General features: G+C 39.2%; 2 protein-coding genes across 4 annotated transcripts; both read right to left on the bottom strand.

Annotated features, from left to right (window-relative positions):
- Nucleotides 1-1210: 1210 nt before the first annotated feature.
- Nucleotides 1211-7168, bottom strand: casp10 (caspase 10, apoptosis-related cysteine peptidase). Of its 2 annotated transcripts, none has more exons than XM_086267972.1 (8): nt 6794-7168; nt 5743-6020; nt 5522-5627; nt 5181-5421; nt 3298-3392; nt 2957-3074; nt 2381-2879; nt 1211-2265 (listed from the first exon to the last, which is right to left on the bottom strand). In XM_086267972.1, the coding sequence occupies exons 2-8, from the start codon at nt 6015-6017 to the stop codon at nt 2088-2090; spliced, it is 1512 nt and encodes a 503-aa protein (XP_086124098.1). In that variant the 5' UTR covers nt 6018-6020; nt 6794-7168; the 3' UTR covers nt 1211-2087. The 2 variants fall into 2 exon arrangements, with proteins under 2 accessions (XP_086124098.1, XP_086124099.1); XM_086267973.1 differs by having other exon boundaries at nt 1217-2265; nt 5181-5316; nt 6794-7165.
- A 1112-nt stretch (nt 7169-8280) lies between these two features.
- Nucleotides 8281-14337, bottom strand: LOC147311552 (uncharacterized). 2 transcript variants are annotated; one of them, XM_086266499.1, is made up of 4 exons: nt 14252-14337; nt 9802-10168; nt 9436-9503; nt 8281-8391 (listed from the first exon to the last, which is right to left on the bottom strand). In XM_086266499.1, exons 1-4 carry the CDS (start codon nt 14318-14320, stop codon nt 8338-8340), a joined length of 558 nt encoding a protein of 185 aa, XP_086122625.1. In that variant the 5' UTR covers nt 14321-14337; the 3' UTR covers nt 8281-8337. The 2 variants fall into 2 exon arrangements, with proteins under 2 accessions (XP_086122625.1, XP_086122624.1); XM_086266498.1 differs by lacking the exon at nt 8281-8391 and having other exon boundaries at nt 9244-9503.
- Between the last annotated feature and the right edge of the window lie 658 nt (nt 14338-14995).

Below are 14995 nucleotides of genomic sequence, written 5' to 3'. Positions count from 1 at the left end.
AGAGCTCCAGTGTGGGCTGAAAAGTTATGCAAATTCATAGTTACATTTATTTTTACCATAAACTCATATAATACACACCTAACATCCTAAAGGCAGTGCAGGGCAGGGAGACTGATCTGGGTGTCTGTCAGTCGGACACAAGCAAATCAGAGAAGCAGTTCAAGGGACTTGTATGGAGTCGACCTGAAGGTGGAGACAGAGGTTCAAGTGCAGGGTTTCTGCAGCTCAGACATGGTCAATAACAACAGGAAAGTCAAATCAAACCTACAAAAAACCCCACAGCCATGACTAGTACGAAAGTCATTCTTCGGGTTGTGTCATAGTTTATGTTTTGCCTTGTTTGTCTTTGTGCTCCTCCTTTCTGCTGTTCCCTGAAAATTTATTTTTGGAGGGGCAGACTTTGTTATATTTTGTTGTAATTCAGCCACCAAAGTTTTGACTTATCCTTTTACCCCCCAAAAACAATTAAAAAAAAATAAAAATCATGCACTCACATAGCAACTTTCTCAGTGTGTTCCCTGGTCACGTCTCTGTAGAAGTTGCACTGGCAATCCCTGTCAGACCTAAACATCTACTATTACTTTCAGCACGTGAGCTGCTCAGCTCAACAAAGGAAATTACTGAATGCTAAGAATGTTCTCATGTTTTTGGCACTTTCAGTATATGGTTCAGTGTCTCCCGCTGCAGTCTGGTTCGATAAACAAGACTCAGAGTTAAAGTTGGTGTGCTGATCACTCCATTAGTGAGTGAAAATTGTTGCAATACACATAAATCTCTGTCATATGTTGAAGCCATTTGGAGACAAAACAAGCGAGTGAAGTCTGTCTAAACTGCGAAAGAGGAACTCTTATTTAGTAAATGTCTATGAGCTCTATGTTGCCATGGTAATGTTACCTGTAATATTTTTCATAGCAAAAAACTTCTGCAAGAAGTCGAGCATTTGGAGGGAGAAGCAACAAACAATGCAGTAAAAGGAGAAGGCGGTTGATTGACAAGTGTGACTGGTTGTTACATGGAAATATGGTTTCAACAGATTATCAGTATGTGGAAAATACTTGCGTGCTGAGGTGTTGCAGCGATAGGACGAACGTTTAGGCAGCCTGTCAGAGCAGGTACAGGAACAGAGTGAGGCCTTTCGCTCTGAGTCACACATTCTGTAGGCGTAGCTTTGTCACATTTTACTTTTAATTGTTGCAATTTTTGTTGTAGAGATTTGGACTCCCGATTATTAGACAAAGTCAAACGAGGCTAAATGTCAAAAGGTTCCTTTTAAATCTTAACACATTACTGACTACAAAATATACACAGTACACATCTAAAGCGTTAATGATTGCGGGAAAGGCAGCTGTGACTCACTGTCACGAGGTGGATGGATCACTAAGGAGGCTGACGTTACAAAGTTTCTTGTGTAAGGCAAGTCTTTAACCTTCACTGCGTTTTTGTCTTGTAAGGATGGGTGTGCGTTAGAATTACAGTGCTTGTTGACAAAACATTTTTATAAAGAAACTGAGAAGTATTTTTTAGTAGATTCTGTATTTTGATGTAATGCAGTATTCCTTGATTCACTTTTCACTTACAACAGTTAATTAAGAAAGTAACAAAACGGGGTAAAGTTTGTTTGCTTGTTTTTTTAAAGAATGAATAATATTAATTACTCTGGTTACATTTCAATCAATTCTGGCACGGCTCCATATGGAGCTGTGCCAGCAGACTGGCTGCCAACAGACATGACATCCAATTGCAGACTCCACTGCAAGGCTTCATTCATTAGCATCAATGGATAAGCTCTATGGCACTTAGAGAATGTTGTTATAATCCAACACTAACAGCAGAATTAACATTTAACTCTTAAAAACATCCTGATCAAGAGCATGTTAGCATAAGTAGTATATGTTACCACGGAGACCTGGTGAGGTTATTGAGAGCCACATTTATTAAGAACATTAATCCTGATCACAGAGGACTAAAATTCAAAATATTCTACACAAAACTGCATTAAAAATATTTTGATAGAAAACTTCTGCATTTCAACAAATTGTTGCATTTAATTCTTGATCTGCATCCACAGCTCTGAAGTAACGTAAAAATCAAGAATTTGACGATGCTTTGTGAATAGATGGAGTAGGGACGTTGGGAACCGGAAACACCACCTTCTTCCTGAGTGAGAAGGCTGGCTGAGGCATCTGCTTTCTTTGACCATACCGATCACTCTTCTTGCTAACATCTGCATTCACTTTTGTCAGGATTGACATGAGATCAAACTCCCTAGGAAAAATAAGACACAGGGTGAGCTAATGTACAGCATTTTTGTAAAAAAGCATTCTTCTTCATTTAAAAAAAAAAATAAATTTTATTATATTTGATATTTTGGTTCACTAACCTGGGCACCATCTGAACAAGGTTTTGGCACAAAGACTGAATAAACCAGGTGCCATTGGTTCTCTCTCTGAAGGAAACATGAAAAGGAACTGTGGCCATTCCCAGCAGGAAATCTGCACTATTTGGGATACCCTGTTTAGCCTTTATAGCATCAGTCCAATGAAAGCTGTATGCAGAGCTATCAGATTCAATGAAGACAGCTTGCTGCTCGTTGTTTCCCTGGCAGGCCTGGATGAAAAACAGCTTGGGCTTGCCCACTAAAGACGGGCAATTTAATCCATTGAAAAGGTCCGTCAAATCACTGATCTTGACAGTGGATCCATCCACACCGTACACGCTGCCTTCCACACCATGACTCAGAACACAGCACACTACGCAGTCAAACCGACTGTGGTCTCTTTTGCCAAGCTCCTTGAACACAGAGAGCATCTGGTTCGTGTCACAGTCATGGTGGCTCTCCACTTTAAAGCCGAGCCACTGAAACACACTCTGCAGACATTCTGGAAGAAACAGACGATCTAAGGATGATGCAGGACCACAAACATGAAGCGTATATTGACTGCCAAAATTTGCTTACTTTGATCCACTTCAGTTCCTTCCCGTTTCCTTAGTTGGCTGGACTTACTGAAGTTATCGTTGTTAACAATTAAACAGATGCCCCTCTTTTCAGATGTCATGGGATATGTTCCCAAGCCCTACAGAGATAAATGACACAGATTACAGGGAAGACATGATTCAGTGCATTACTTGTAAACTTCTATTTGATCCACAAGTTAAACTCTGGAATGAAAACTAAGTATACAAAGGGAAGAATGATCCGCCTGGAGGGCTCCAGCTCAAATTAAATGTAGTGCCAGGGCCGTAACCAGTGATTACGATTTAAGCATGTCACATATATAAGAAAAAAAATACACACACCTCATCTTGTGTGTTTGTAGATGGCGATATCGGCATGGTGACGGACTCCTTTTCTTGAGTTGATATAGCATCAGTTGTCATAACAGGACAGGTGACTGCAAAGAAGGGCAATAATTGCGGGGGGAACAATTATATTTCAAGGTTTTAAACGTCTGGTATTATTTCACAAAAAGCTAAACAAGAGTTTAGCTATTGTTTGAATCACGACTGCTCGTCTCAGTGCTTAACCCATTCGATTCAGTTTAATTTATACAGTGCTATGTCAAAACAACAGTTGCCTCAAGGCCCTTTATATTCTAAGGTAAAAGGTTTTGCGACAGGGAAGGAAAAACTCCCTTTTAACAGGAAAAAACCTCCAGCAGATTTAGGCTCAGGGAGGGGCGGCCATCTGCCGCAACCAGTTGTGGGTGAGGGGATGAAGATACCAAAGACATGCTGTGGAAGAGAGACACTGTTTATGTGACTGACGCTCTTTTTTTTTTTTTATCTCCCCATAAGAGGAATGCAGGAAAGTCAAATTCAAAGATCATTAAAAATGATTTCAAAACAAATCTTTGACTAATTCCTGACTGAAGCTAATGATTCTAACAAACTGATTTAGAGTATTAAATGACTTTGCTTGTATTCGTATGCAATAGTGATACAAAAATAACCTAAGTAAATTTTGATAGACTTAAAAAAAACAAAAAAACAACCCATAATAGTAGTGTTTCAAACTGTAAGCTTAAGACAAATTTGAAGCCCGCTTCGAACCAGATATGGCTATCCAAGCATCTAAATGGAATGCAAAAGGAAATATGACTTTTACAGTTAGCTGGTTTTCCAAATGGGCCCCTCCCCACTAAAGATCGACAATTGCCCTGATAAGGATCAGAGCAAACAGAGTCCTAGCTTCGCTCTAGTAAAAACATAAACAAAAAACAGAACCATTAATAAGATGGAATGTGACTGTAAAGTGAAGTGAAGATAAGACACAGCACCCTCTATTTAAAGCAAATGGTCAAAGTGCATGCCTGCCCTGCTTTAAGGCTATGGTTACATAAACTTTACTTATGTCTTTTCACAGGCATAAAGTCATAAAGCACTGTACAACAGTTAATAGAATGGAAAAAACAAACAACCTGAAAAAGCAACCTGTCAGAACAGAACAAAAATAATGAAATAAGATAATAATATTAATAAAAAGAGAATGTCAACAGAAGGCCTGGCTAAACAGGAAAATTTCAACAGAAGGTTTTGACTCTTCAGAGTCGCAGAGAGAAACGTAGCTGAAGTGGTAAACTGCTCCAGAGTCTTGGTGTCACAAACTGAAAGCCTCTGTCTGCAAATGAACACTGTGAGAAATAAGATGTTACAGTGAAGAATAAAATATTACAGCTGCATTTAATCATTTATTCCAGGGTTAGTGTTTTGGTCCATCTTCCTCCCCTCACCCTGTTGGCATCAGACAGCCGCCCCTCTCTGAGCTTCTGCTGGAGGTTTCTTAATTCAGACGTTAAAAATAACTTTTTCCTTCCTGCCATCACCATGTGCTGCTCATACGAGGTTGTGTGATGTGATCGTTTACGTTCATTTCCTTATTATGTAGGATGTTTACCTTACAATACAAAGCGCCGTGAGGCAACTCTTGTTGTGAGTTGTAGAATAACAATGGACCTAGAATTGAACCTTGTGGAATCCCACAGATTAGAGGACCTGTGTTTTTGTCCCAACAGAAAAGTAATCTAATTACCTCAGCATAATTAAAATAGAAAAGAATAGAACTTTGTTTCTTTTCCATCTTTACTTACAAAAAAAGTAACCAGAATGGCAAATAGACTCAAAAATAAAATCAAATGAAACTGAAATTACATTCAGCAAGAGACGTTTTGTGAATAGCTTACCTCGCCGTTTTTTAAACTGGTTGATCTTAGCATTCAGCATGGGACACACCTCCCTCACTATGGTCTCCAGGGTGTTTAGATTACTTTCGCTAAGGTGGTCCATGCGCTCCATCTCCAAGAAGACTTCCAGTGTAGTCTGAAAATGACACAAGGTCTTTGCACTGATGGAAAAATGAAGTGTATGTGCGGAAGTTCTGCAGGTTTGTTCAAAGGAAAATGTGACAACGTATGGCAGGCGATGCTACGGGTAACAAGTACACATACATAACACATTGTTGTAAAGAAGGACTAGAATGAAATATTATTGGCTACATTTACCACATTTCTGAAGGCGCACTTACAATATGTTCCCCCAGTTTTCTACGTGGGATCATCGTGTTTAACAAGAACTTCACTTCTCTCAGATCACCATCAGTAATTTCTTCAGAGAGGCTGTAAAGAAGCTTCCTGGAATTACGGAAAAACATTTGATAGAAATAGCTTTACAGATTAAAATTTATTTTTCAATGTAAACCTAAATCAGAAAAACGAAACAGTACGAAGCGAAACATGAACGGCATACCTGTAGGGAGAAATAAAGCTCGTTGTTGTATGTGGAGCGAGACAGAGATCCCGGATCAGGGCATGATGTTCAGTAGTGACCAGAAGCTCGGTCAGGAGCTGTGGGTTCTCAGGTGAGAGATGGTCTTGTTTCATCAGGCAGGAGAAGAGCTCACTGGCCGTTTCCACCTTGTTTGGCTTTTGGTCCAGGAGGTCAGTGCAAAGAAAGACCAAGGCTTTCACTTCATCTTTAGACAGTGCCTTACCCACCTTTAGCAACAAATTTTGGAATTCCATTTCCTGTATTTAAAACAAAGTACAAGACTTTCAGAAACCAGAAATTTAAATATGTAGCCTAGGTCTGTTGTTTAACTATGCAAAGTGGTCACATCATGCAAATTGCTCCTTGGAGAAATGACTCAAAAATAGTCATTTCAATAATACTTTTTTGCATTCTAGATGATTTTACGTCTCTTACGAAAAGGCAAATAAATAGGGCTGTCTTGATGTTGTACGTTTTCTCCGTTATTATTATTATTATTATAGCATGTCTAGAATATCTTATTTGATGTCTAGAATACAAAATTGATGTATCTATAACTCAACGAAAGCTGCCCCTTACTACCAACTGCGCCTCATAATTCCAGCTGACCATGTCCATCCACCCCTTTATGACCCCAGTATATCTATCCTCTGATGGTTGCGTCCAGCGGGATATTACACCATGTCACAAACATCAAATCATCTCAAGGTGGTTTCCTGAACATGACAATGAACTCGTTGCACTGAAAAGCCCTCCACAGACATCTTAATCCAACAGAGCACCTTTGAGAGGTGGTGGAAGTGGAGATCCATATCATCGGTGTGAAGCTGAGAAACCTGCAGCAACTGTGTGATGCCATCATGTCATGTCGTTTTAACCTTATTGAATAACATGGTAACACGCAGAGTTTACTGTATTCTCATTTTTCAGTTAGTCTTATGTCCCGGAAAATACATTGCATAACTTCAGCACACTTAAAGGTAACCCATGGTAGCCATCTGTGCTCAAACACCATCTCGTGCAGAGGTACCTGTATGGACACGCGTTGACAGCTTGTCTGAAGGACGACGACGACGACGATACTGGTTGTTTATGTCCACATACTTCAAGCGTACTTCATGTTGTCGGTGGCTGCTGAAAAATGGTTTAACTCGCCATCGAGAACGTCACAGACTTCGTAGAGCAACTTTTCAGTAGTTAAAGTAAGTCCAGGCGAGTAAGCAGGAATCGAAAGTGAAAGAGAGTCTGCCGCATCGACAAGCTAGTTACTGTGCGGATCACTTAAATGTAAAGGTGAAAATATAGCAACCTGTTTTCACTCAGTGGGATGTGTACTCCAACCTGCCATTATGGCAACAACTACCTGTGTGACGCACGTGGCCTCGATCGGGAATCACCTCTGCGTAAGCCTGGAGTCATGTCTGGGCAAGTCCCCGACGAGGCAGGTTAATAATAAATCTAGATTGAGTAACTATAAAGTCTGTAGACTAATAAAAGAAAAGTGCTCACTCCTGTTTACTTTCAAAATATTATGATCACTGAAACATCAAACTCTGCCTTGTGTCTGCTAACAGGATTTCTTTTATACCCATAAAAGACAAATCTGTGTTGCTTTCATCGTTCATTTCCTAATGAATTCTCTGGAAAAATGTAGTTTTGAAGTCCATTTTTTGTTACAGAAGCTCACCCAAAGCACTTTACAGGCATACTCAATTTAGGCCTCCAGTAATCCAATTACACATAATAAGACTCAGACATACGATGATTCAGATGTGTTGTGTTTACTTGGTCCTTAAGACAACTCTAAAACAATGGCTCTCTTCAAACCCAAACTAGTTGTCTAATGGCAGAAACATTCTCACTCCCATGTTCCAGCTGCTTATATTCTACATGTCCTCCATTTCACCTGGCAGAAAAACCTCAGATCAAATTAGTGAGCAGTTTGAGTTTGGAGGAAATTCTGCTTAAATGTAGATCAAATCGCATTTCTTGTGAAGTTAGAGTCTGACAGCCAGGTTTTATTTGCTGACTGATTTATTTTGACATTCAGGGAATTACAGCTCACAGCAGTGAAAAAGCATTTCTGCCTAAAATGAACAATCGGGCACTACTATTCTGATGAAAAGACAGCCCAAACATTATAACAAAATCACAACTCTTGATATGAACAGTACATCAGACAAGATTCAAATCTTAATTCAAAATAATAATTTTAATAATAATTAAAAATTAAAACTGCATAATCATAGCGGCATGATTTGAGATTGATAAAAACAAGCTGTAGTCATTAAAAGGGTGTGGGGTAAAATTTTATGTTGCCAAATTTTTTTCGCTTTGAAGTGTTGGATAACAAAGCTCAGTGTCCTAAAAGTAATGAGGTCTCACCTCCATTCATGTTTACATAAACCAGATCCTATAAGTAAAAGTCACTTTAAGAAAAATCGAGTTTTTCTTCTGGGAAAGAATGTTTATAAAAAGCTATCTACTTTGAATTATCCTTAATCTTTTCTAGTAGTTGTGCGTTTTATTTTGGCTCTGTCTTCAGGGTCTTGATTTGCCCTCTACGTCTCACTCTCACATGGAGCCACGCGTGGGACTTTGCTCCTGAGCGGTTGAATCTGAAGGATTCTGAAGGAAGGGGGAAAAAAAGACAGAAAAAATGCTAAGCATGTTACAAAATTCATGGGGCAGTAGATGCTTGTATCAAAAGTCAATTGCATTAAAAAAAAATAGACATTTAAGTCAAAAAGCATTGGTTTAAAGCTTTCAGTGCAAGAGATGCAGTAACTATGGCACTTTGGCTCCACATTTGACGCTTCACTAAACAGCTAAAATGAAACAACAGAGAAAAGCCTGCAGTGAGAAGAGTGATAATGGGGTCCTGTGACTGACCAGAAAGCTAAAAAGAGAGGAAAGCAGAGACCAGGCAGCCACAGGGAGCCGTTGTAGTGAACCGAGTAGGGAATGGGTGTGTAAAGCTTTGCAAAGGTTGAATCCCAGCTACAGTCAGATGCAGGAGCTGCAACAAGGTATAAAGATGCCCAGATGGTTAGGAAAGGATAAATCCAATTGATTTTTATAAAGGAGAAATTAATCGGGATTAGCAACGATTGTTATGTCCCAAGACTAGGGTTGCTAACCGTCCCTTGAAAAACTGGATTTTTCCATATTTAGAAACAAAAGTATTGAGCTGAAAAAGGGACGCACTTTGTCAAATGGTTAAAAAAATAATTTCACACAAAAACAAGAGCTAAAAAATTCCCCACACTGGGAAGGGTGAAGACAATCGGGTCGCCCAGCCCTGGCCATGAGGTGTCCCTTATTTATTTTTCAGGGAGTTGGCAACCCTACCCAAGACACTTCCCCCCAGGATGATTCCCAGGTTTCTTGCCATCCCAGCTGGCACCACCACCACCTCATTGTTAGTGACCTGTTCTCTGTGAGAGGACACTTACTCAGCTCTTTCCAGGGTAGAAATCTAATGTTCATTTCTCCCTTTAAGTTTCACCCTGTGCTGTCGGTGTATGACAACTTTAAGTAGAAAAAGACACCTTGTGTGAAGGAAGAGTCACAGTGAAACAGACTTCAACACAGCAGAGCTGCTATCCAACAGGTTCCAGACGCTGTGGATGTTATTACAGTCAGCATCCCCACTGTGAAGCTTCCGATTACCTGTGTGGTTTTCTCCTGCTCAACAACAAAGCTCTGGTTGTCTGTACCACAGTTGTCTCCCCCATCATCTATTAAGAGAACATGTAAGCGAGTCTCACTGATGCAGGGGAGAAGAGGTTTGACAGAATTCATACGTCGACATTTACTGAATGAAGGTGTACAGCCACACCTAATCAATTATAAATGCATGAGGAGCATTTTAAGGAATGAAAAACTACATTTGATAACTGCAGGTGAGTCGTGGACTTTAATCTTCAATTCTCCAGTATAAATACAATTTAATATTAATTTTTCTTTTATTGTAAAGAAACTAAATGATCCTACTTATTTGTCTTTGCAAGGAGAAGTGTGTGGTTGAGTACTCACTGTCAGTAATGAGGGACTGGACAGCAGTTATGTGTCGACGGCCCAGCCCATGACTCCTGGACACAATGCAATTTAGATAGATGTCCCAGAAGACTTGGGCCAGGTCCCAGAACAGTGCAGTGTGTTTGCTGTTGTTTGAAGCCCTGAGTGACTCCATGAGGTCCCAGAAGGCAGGCACTGTGTCAGCAATCCTCGGAGAGCGCATCTCCAGCAGCAGAGCCGAGGACGCCTCCCAGCATTGCAGATTGCCCCGATGGGCCTTCAGGGGGTCCACCTGACCTGGCTTCTGACCTTGCAGTGGCACGGCGCACATACAGGTCAGTATGAACACTGTGGCTATGCCCATGTTATTTAGCACCAGGACCATCTGCAAAAGAGCACAGAGCAGCTTTTGTATTAGATTGGAGGTTTTGCATATTTAAAATATTAAGAGCAGTCATAAACACTTTCGCACAGCATATTTGAATATGCTACATTTGCAAGTGTTCAAGCTTTACTTTGACCATTTGTTTTTCTGGCAAATAAAAACGTACTTTTTGGGTTTATTATTCATTTTACACTCCTCGGATCTTTAAATAAATTAAAAACAAAAGAAAAAACTGGAAACCATTACAATATTGTACTTAAAGCCTTGGTATTCATCCCAGCTTTATCAATAAGTGTTGATGGGGGTTTAATAAATATGTTTGGTCTTAACTGACGCCAACGCTTCCCTCCTTTTTATGCAGTGTTAGACGAACGCTTGTCATGTTTATTGACATTTCTTAATATTAAACTTGGTTCATTTCCAGTCTTTGCTAAAGTTTTCACTATGGCTTGCATTCTTTGTCGCTTTCAAATCTTTGGCATCAGAAGAAAAACTGCAGCTGGCTCTTTTAAAATAAAAGGAATGAATAATTAAGCGAATTGTGATGACAGTCTGCTTTTAGCTCAGCTGCAGGGGAAGAGGAAGTTTAGAGAGCAGTGCAGTTGACACACTAGTGAAGTCTCACCTTTATTCAGTAGCATGCTGGAACCTGTGAGGACGAACACCTGCAGCTGTTGCATGTCATACTGAAATTTTGTTTAGAGAAAGCACGGCCTGAAAACCTGCTGTGCACAGTTTGTGATGTCCAGTGTGTTTCCTAGAAAATAAAGTCAGTAGTGCTGAAGCTTTAGATTTAGGTAGACTCATGGGCAGAGGAGTCGTTTGCTGCCAAACTATTGGAGAATGAATTTTAATTTTTGTAAAACAGCACTGACAGGACCTAACTAAGAAGTGCTTTTAATACTCAAGAAGCAGAAATCTGGTTGAGATTTTCTTTCAAAATGTATCATTGGTGCAACTAACTTTGTGTACCCCAGTACTTTTCCTCAATCGACTCATACTTTGATATGACACAAAATACTGAAAATGTTAATAACTCCTCGTTTGAGTGATCCCATACATTTTTACATAATATTCTAACTACAGTAAGCAATAAAATATAAATGTGTAGAAACAAGACTTTTAAAAAAAAAATTTACATACATTTTTTAGAAGGAATTAAATAAAGCTTTATGTTTATTAATCAATTAGCTTTAGAATAATTGTCTGTTGAGTGATATGCATGTATACGGAGTGGAAAAAAGGTTACTAAAGAAAATCCAATCTCGTTTGTGGCTTCAGTAAAGAAAAAAAAAAGTTTTTTAAAAGTATTACACAAAGACAGATTAGCCGTTTTAGATATTTTTAACAATAATCATTTATCCAGAAAAACAAGTACAGAATAGCTTTAGTGAAGTATAACTTAAGGTGATACATATGATTAAAAAAAAAATCCACACTTTAAATGCCACGTTCATGCCGCTTGTGATGGAGGCATTACGAGAACCTTTTTCTGTAATATTTAAGATGCGATAACTGAAACTAAAGCCTTATTAGCTCCCATTATATTTTTCCCTATTCAGTTTTAAAGATCAGCTCTCCAAATCCAAACACTAGGCCTAGAAAGGTCTTGCTCTGCCTAAAAATCCAAACCTAAAAAAATTATTGTTAAATAAAATATTGTACTTACCACTTAAAGCCTTGGTAGTCAGCCCAGCTTAAGCGTTGATGTGGGTTTGGTAAATATCAGGTTGGTCTTAAGTGACGTTAGTGCCTCCCTCCTTTGCGTGCAGCGTTAGTCTAACGCTTGTCACAATTATCAATCACCTTTTTTCTAAGCATCATTTCTGCAGATGAACAGTGGCAGTTTAATATTAAACAATTCTGAAATTATCAATTCTCTTGATCACATTCAGGGAAGCATGGGAGCTTAATTTAGAAATATTTGCTATCGTTTATTGCATAGTTACATAGTAATGTGGTTATTTGGCTGATGACTGTTGCTGTATATACAAAATGTGTAAGAACTACAAAAGGAAACTGCTGAAATGCAATTTAAAAAGGCCAGATATTATAATTCAGTGGGAGGTTATTGATGTTTAATGCGCATGTACTGTAACGGAAAGGACATTTATAATGATTCTGCACCCTGATGCTGGTTATGTGGAGACAGAAGCTACTAACTCATCATAATACTTGAGTTAACTGTCTAATGTTAGTTTTTTAAAACCAAGCAATTTTAGTACAAGAATGTTCAGGGGAAGTTGCAGTTTACTTCCTGTCCACCTGCAGCAGACTGACCACACTTCAAAGATTTAATATATTTTGCTTACTGCACAAGTTTAGTTCAAACTAAGAAGAAAACATGAGCAACCAGATCTCAGAAACTTTGCAGCTTCTGCCAACTGTGAAAAACTTGAAGACCAGTCATCAAGAGTGGTGAACGAGTTACGTTTCTATGCTTTTACTGAAATGTCACAAGCATACCTGATCTCAAATGCAATTACTTTCACAGTGAGAAGCCAACACTAAATGTCCTGGGTGGGTTTCTTACTCATTCATCCTTTTCATGATGTAAAGAAGTAGACTTTACAACAGTTTTACTGCAAAGGCTAAATTATAACTTTTAAACAAATACCATTTTCATATTCATACAAGAAATGTATTGTTAGGATACTTCTACACAGGAAGAGATGCAGCGGAGTGAAAATCATCATCATTATGAGAAATTACGTGAATCATGAATACTTCTACAAACCGGCAGGGAACATTTGAGTGACTGCATGTTCGACATTATGGTATACACACCGGGGTCCCTCAAGGGGACCGTGTGGTCTCCCAGCAATATGGATCCAGGCACAAAAATCCCAAGATTCAGACTCTAGTTCACTCACTTTCAAATATTTCATTTCTCTAATGGAACCACAAGGGACTGCACTCAGTAAAGGATTTATTCATCAACAAGGTTTTTCCCACATTCCGGCAACTGCAAGAAAAATTTGACTTGCACAGTAATGACTTTTTCAAATACTTACAGATCGGAAGCTTTGTAGGGAGGCTTTTTCCATCTTTTCCAGATCGGCCCCCAGACTCTGCCTTAGATAACTTATTTCAGTTTGATCCACTCAAGAAAGGACTAATAACAAAAATTCACAACGCATTGTCACAACTGGATGGAATTATCACACTTGACTATCTGAGAGAGGCCTGGCAGTGTGACCTTGGTACGAGAATTCCAGACAATCAATGGACAAAAGCCCAGGAAAATGTACACTCTTCCTCTGTTTGCATTCGTCATGGACTCTTACAGTTTAAAGTGCTACATAGACTCCATGTATCAAAGTTGAAACTGTCAAAAATGTTCCCCAATGTAAACTCGTCCTGCGAAAGATGTAAACAGCAACCTGCTTCACTGGCGCATATGTTTTGGAATTGTTCCTGTATAGCAACATATTGGAATAATGTCTTTCATATCTTGTCTAAAATTCTTTTTAAAAAAACTTAAGCCAGACCCAATCTGTGCTTTATTTGGAGTGAAGCCGGTTGTTGTAGACCTATCAGCCACCCAAAATAATGTGATACGTTTTGTGATGCTGCTGGCACGCCGTTTGATTCTACTAAATTGGAAACAAAAGGTGCCTCCTACCACATCAGCGTTAACACAAGGTGTATTGAGACACTTGCAGCTGGAAAGAATTAAACTCCTATTAAAGGGGAGGTTGGAGGAATTCCATTCAACCTGGCAACCTTTTATAGATCTCTTCAATACTGTACAGATATAAATGATCACTGAGCCTCATTGGTAGTTCGATAAATAGCATCCTCTGTCCAACGTTCTTTTGTTGTTGTTTTTTTTGTTTTGTTTTTACTTTAATTCTTATTGTATATATGTAATCATTTATATTTGAATCTTAGTTGCCTTTATGATAAAGAACACTGGAAAACCAAATAAAGAGATTTGAGAGAAAGAAAAAAAATACACTTTATGGTTGATGACAGGCTCATGTTACAGTAGGTCTGCATTGTTTTGTATTAATCACTTTTGTCACTTGAGTTTCCTGTCAAAGTCCTTCCCAGATTAATAAAAAACAGATTCACGTCTACCTGAGCTTGACGCATGACAAACAGACGACCTGACGACGATGATGAACAAAGGGACCCTAACACAAACATACGCAGGCTGTAATGAGGGAATGTGCAACAGGAGGGAAACACAGCTGGACCTAATTTGACATAACGAGATAGGGAGGAAACAAACTGAATGCACTAATGCAGGACTATCAAAATAAAACAGGGAGCAAGACAAATACTGAGACGAGGACGAAGAAAAAACGTGCAACACAGCGAAAGCACAGTGACAGAAAGCTAAAGCCTAGAATCTATAAATATAATACAAGTCCACACAATACGAGAACCAAAACCATGAATGACACAAAATCAAGGAATGTTAGAAAAATCCCAAAACACATGAACACTAGTTCACGGATCCAGTGCCATGACAGTGACAGCATGGGGCAGAATGGAGTTTCTTTGCATTGGTGTTAGTTATTGACCCCATAGTCCCCCCCCGCATTTCAAATGGTTTGTTCCACCTCCTCAAAGTTGCTCTTAAATAACACCAATCACACAATCAGGAGCTGCTAGCAGTTCATTGAGGATTTAAAACAGGGGTCCCCAATCCCAGTCCACGAGGGCCGGTGTCCCTGCAGGTTTTAGATCTCACCCTGGGTCAACACACCCGAATCACATGATTAGTTCATTACTAGGCCTCTGGAGAACTTCAAGACATGTTTAGAAGGTAATTTATCCATTCAAATCAGCTGTGATGGATCAAGGACACATCTAAAA

Source organism: Aulonocara sp. 'chitande type north' Nkhata Bay, linkage group LG16 (assembly GCF_057382095.1).
Source record: "Aulonocara sp. 'chitande type north' Nkhata Bay isolate Kocher_YH1m ecotype deep benthic linkage group LG16, A_spYH_male_GT1.1, whole genome shotgun sequence".
Taxonomy (NCBI): domain Eukaryota; kingdom Metazoa; phylum Chordata; class Actinopteri; order Cichliformes; family Cichlidae; genus Aulonocara; species Aulonocara sp. 'chitande type north' Nkhata Bay.
This window is presented reverse-complemented; position numbering and strand designations above follow the sequence as displayed.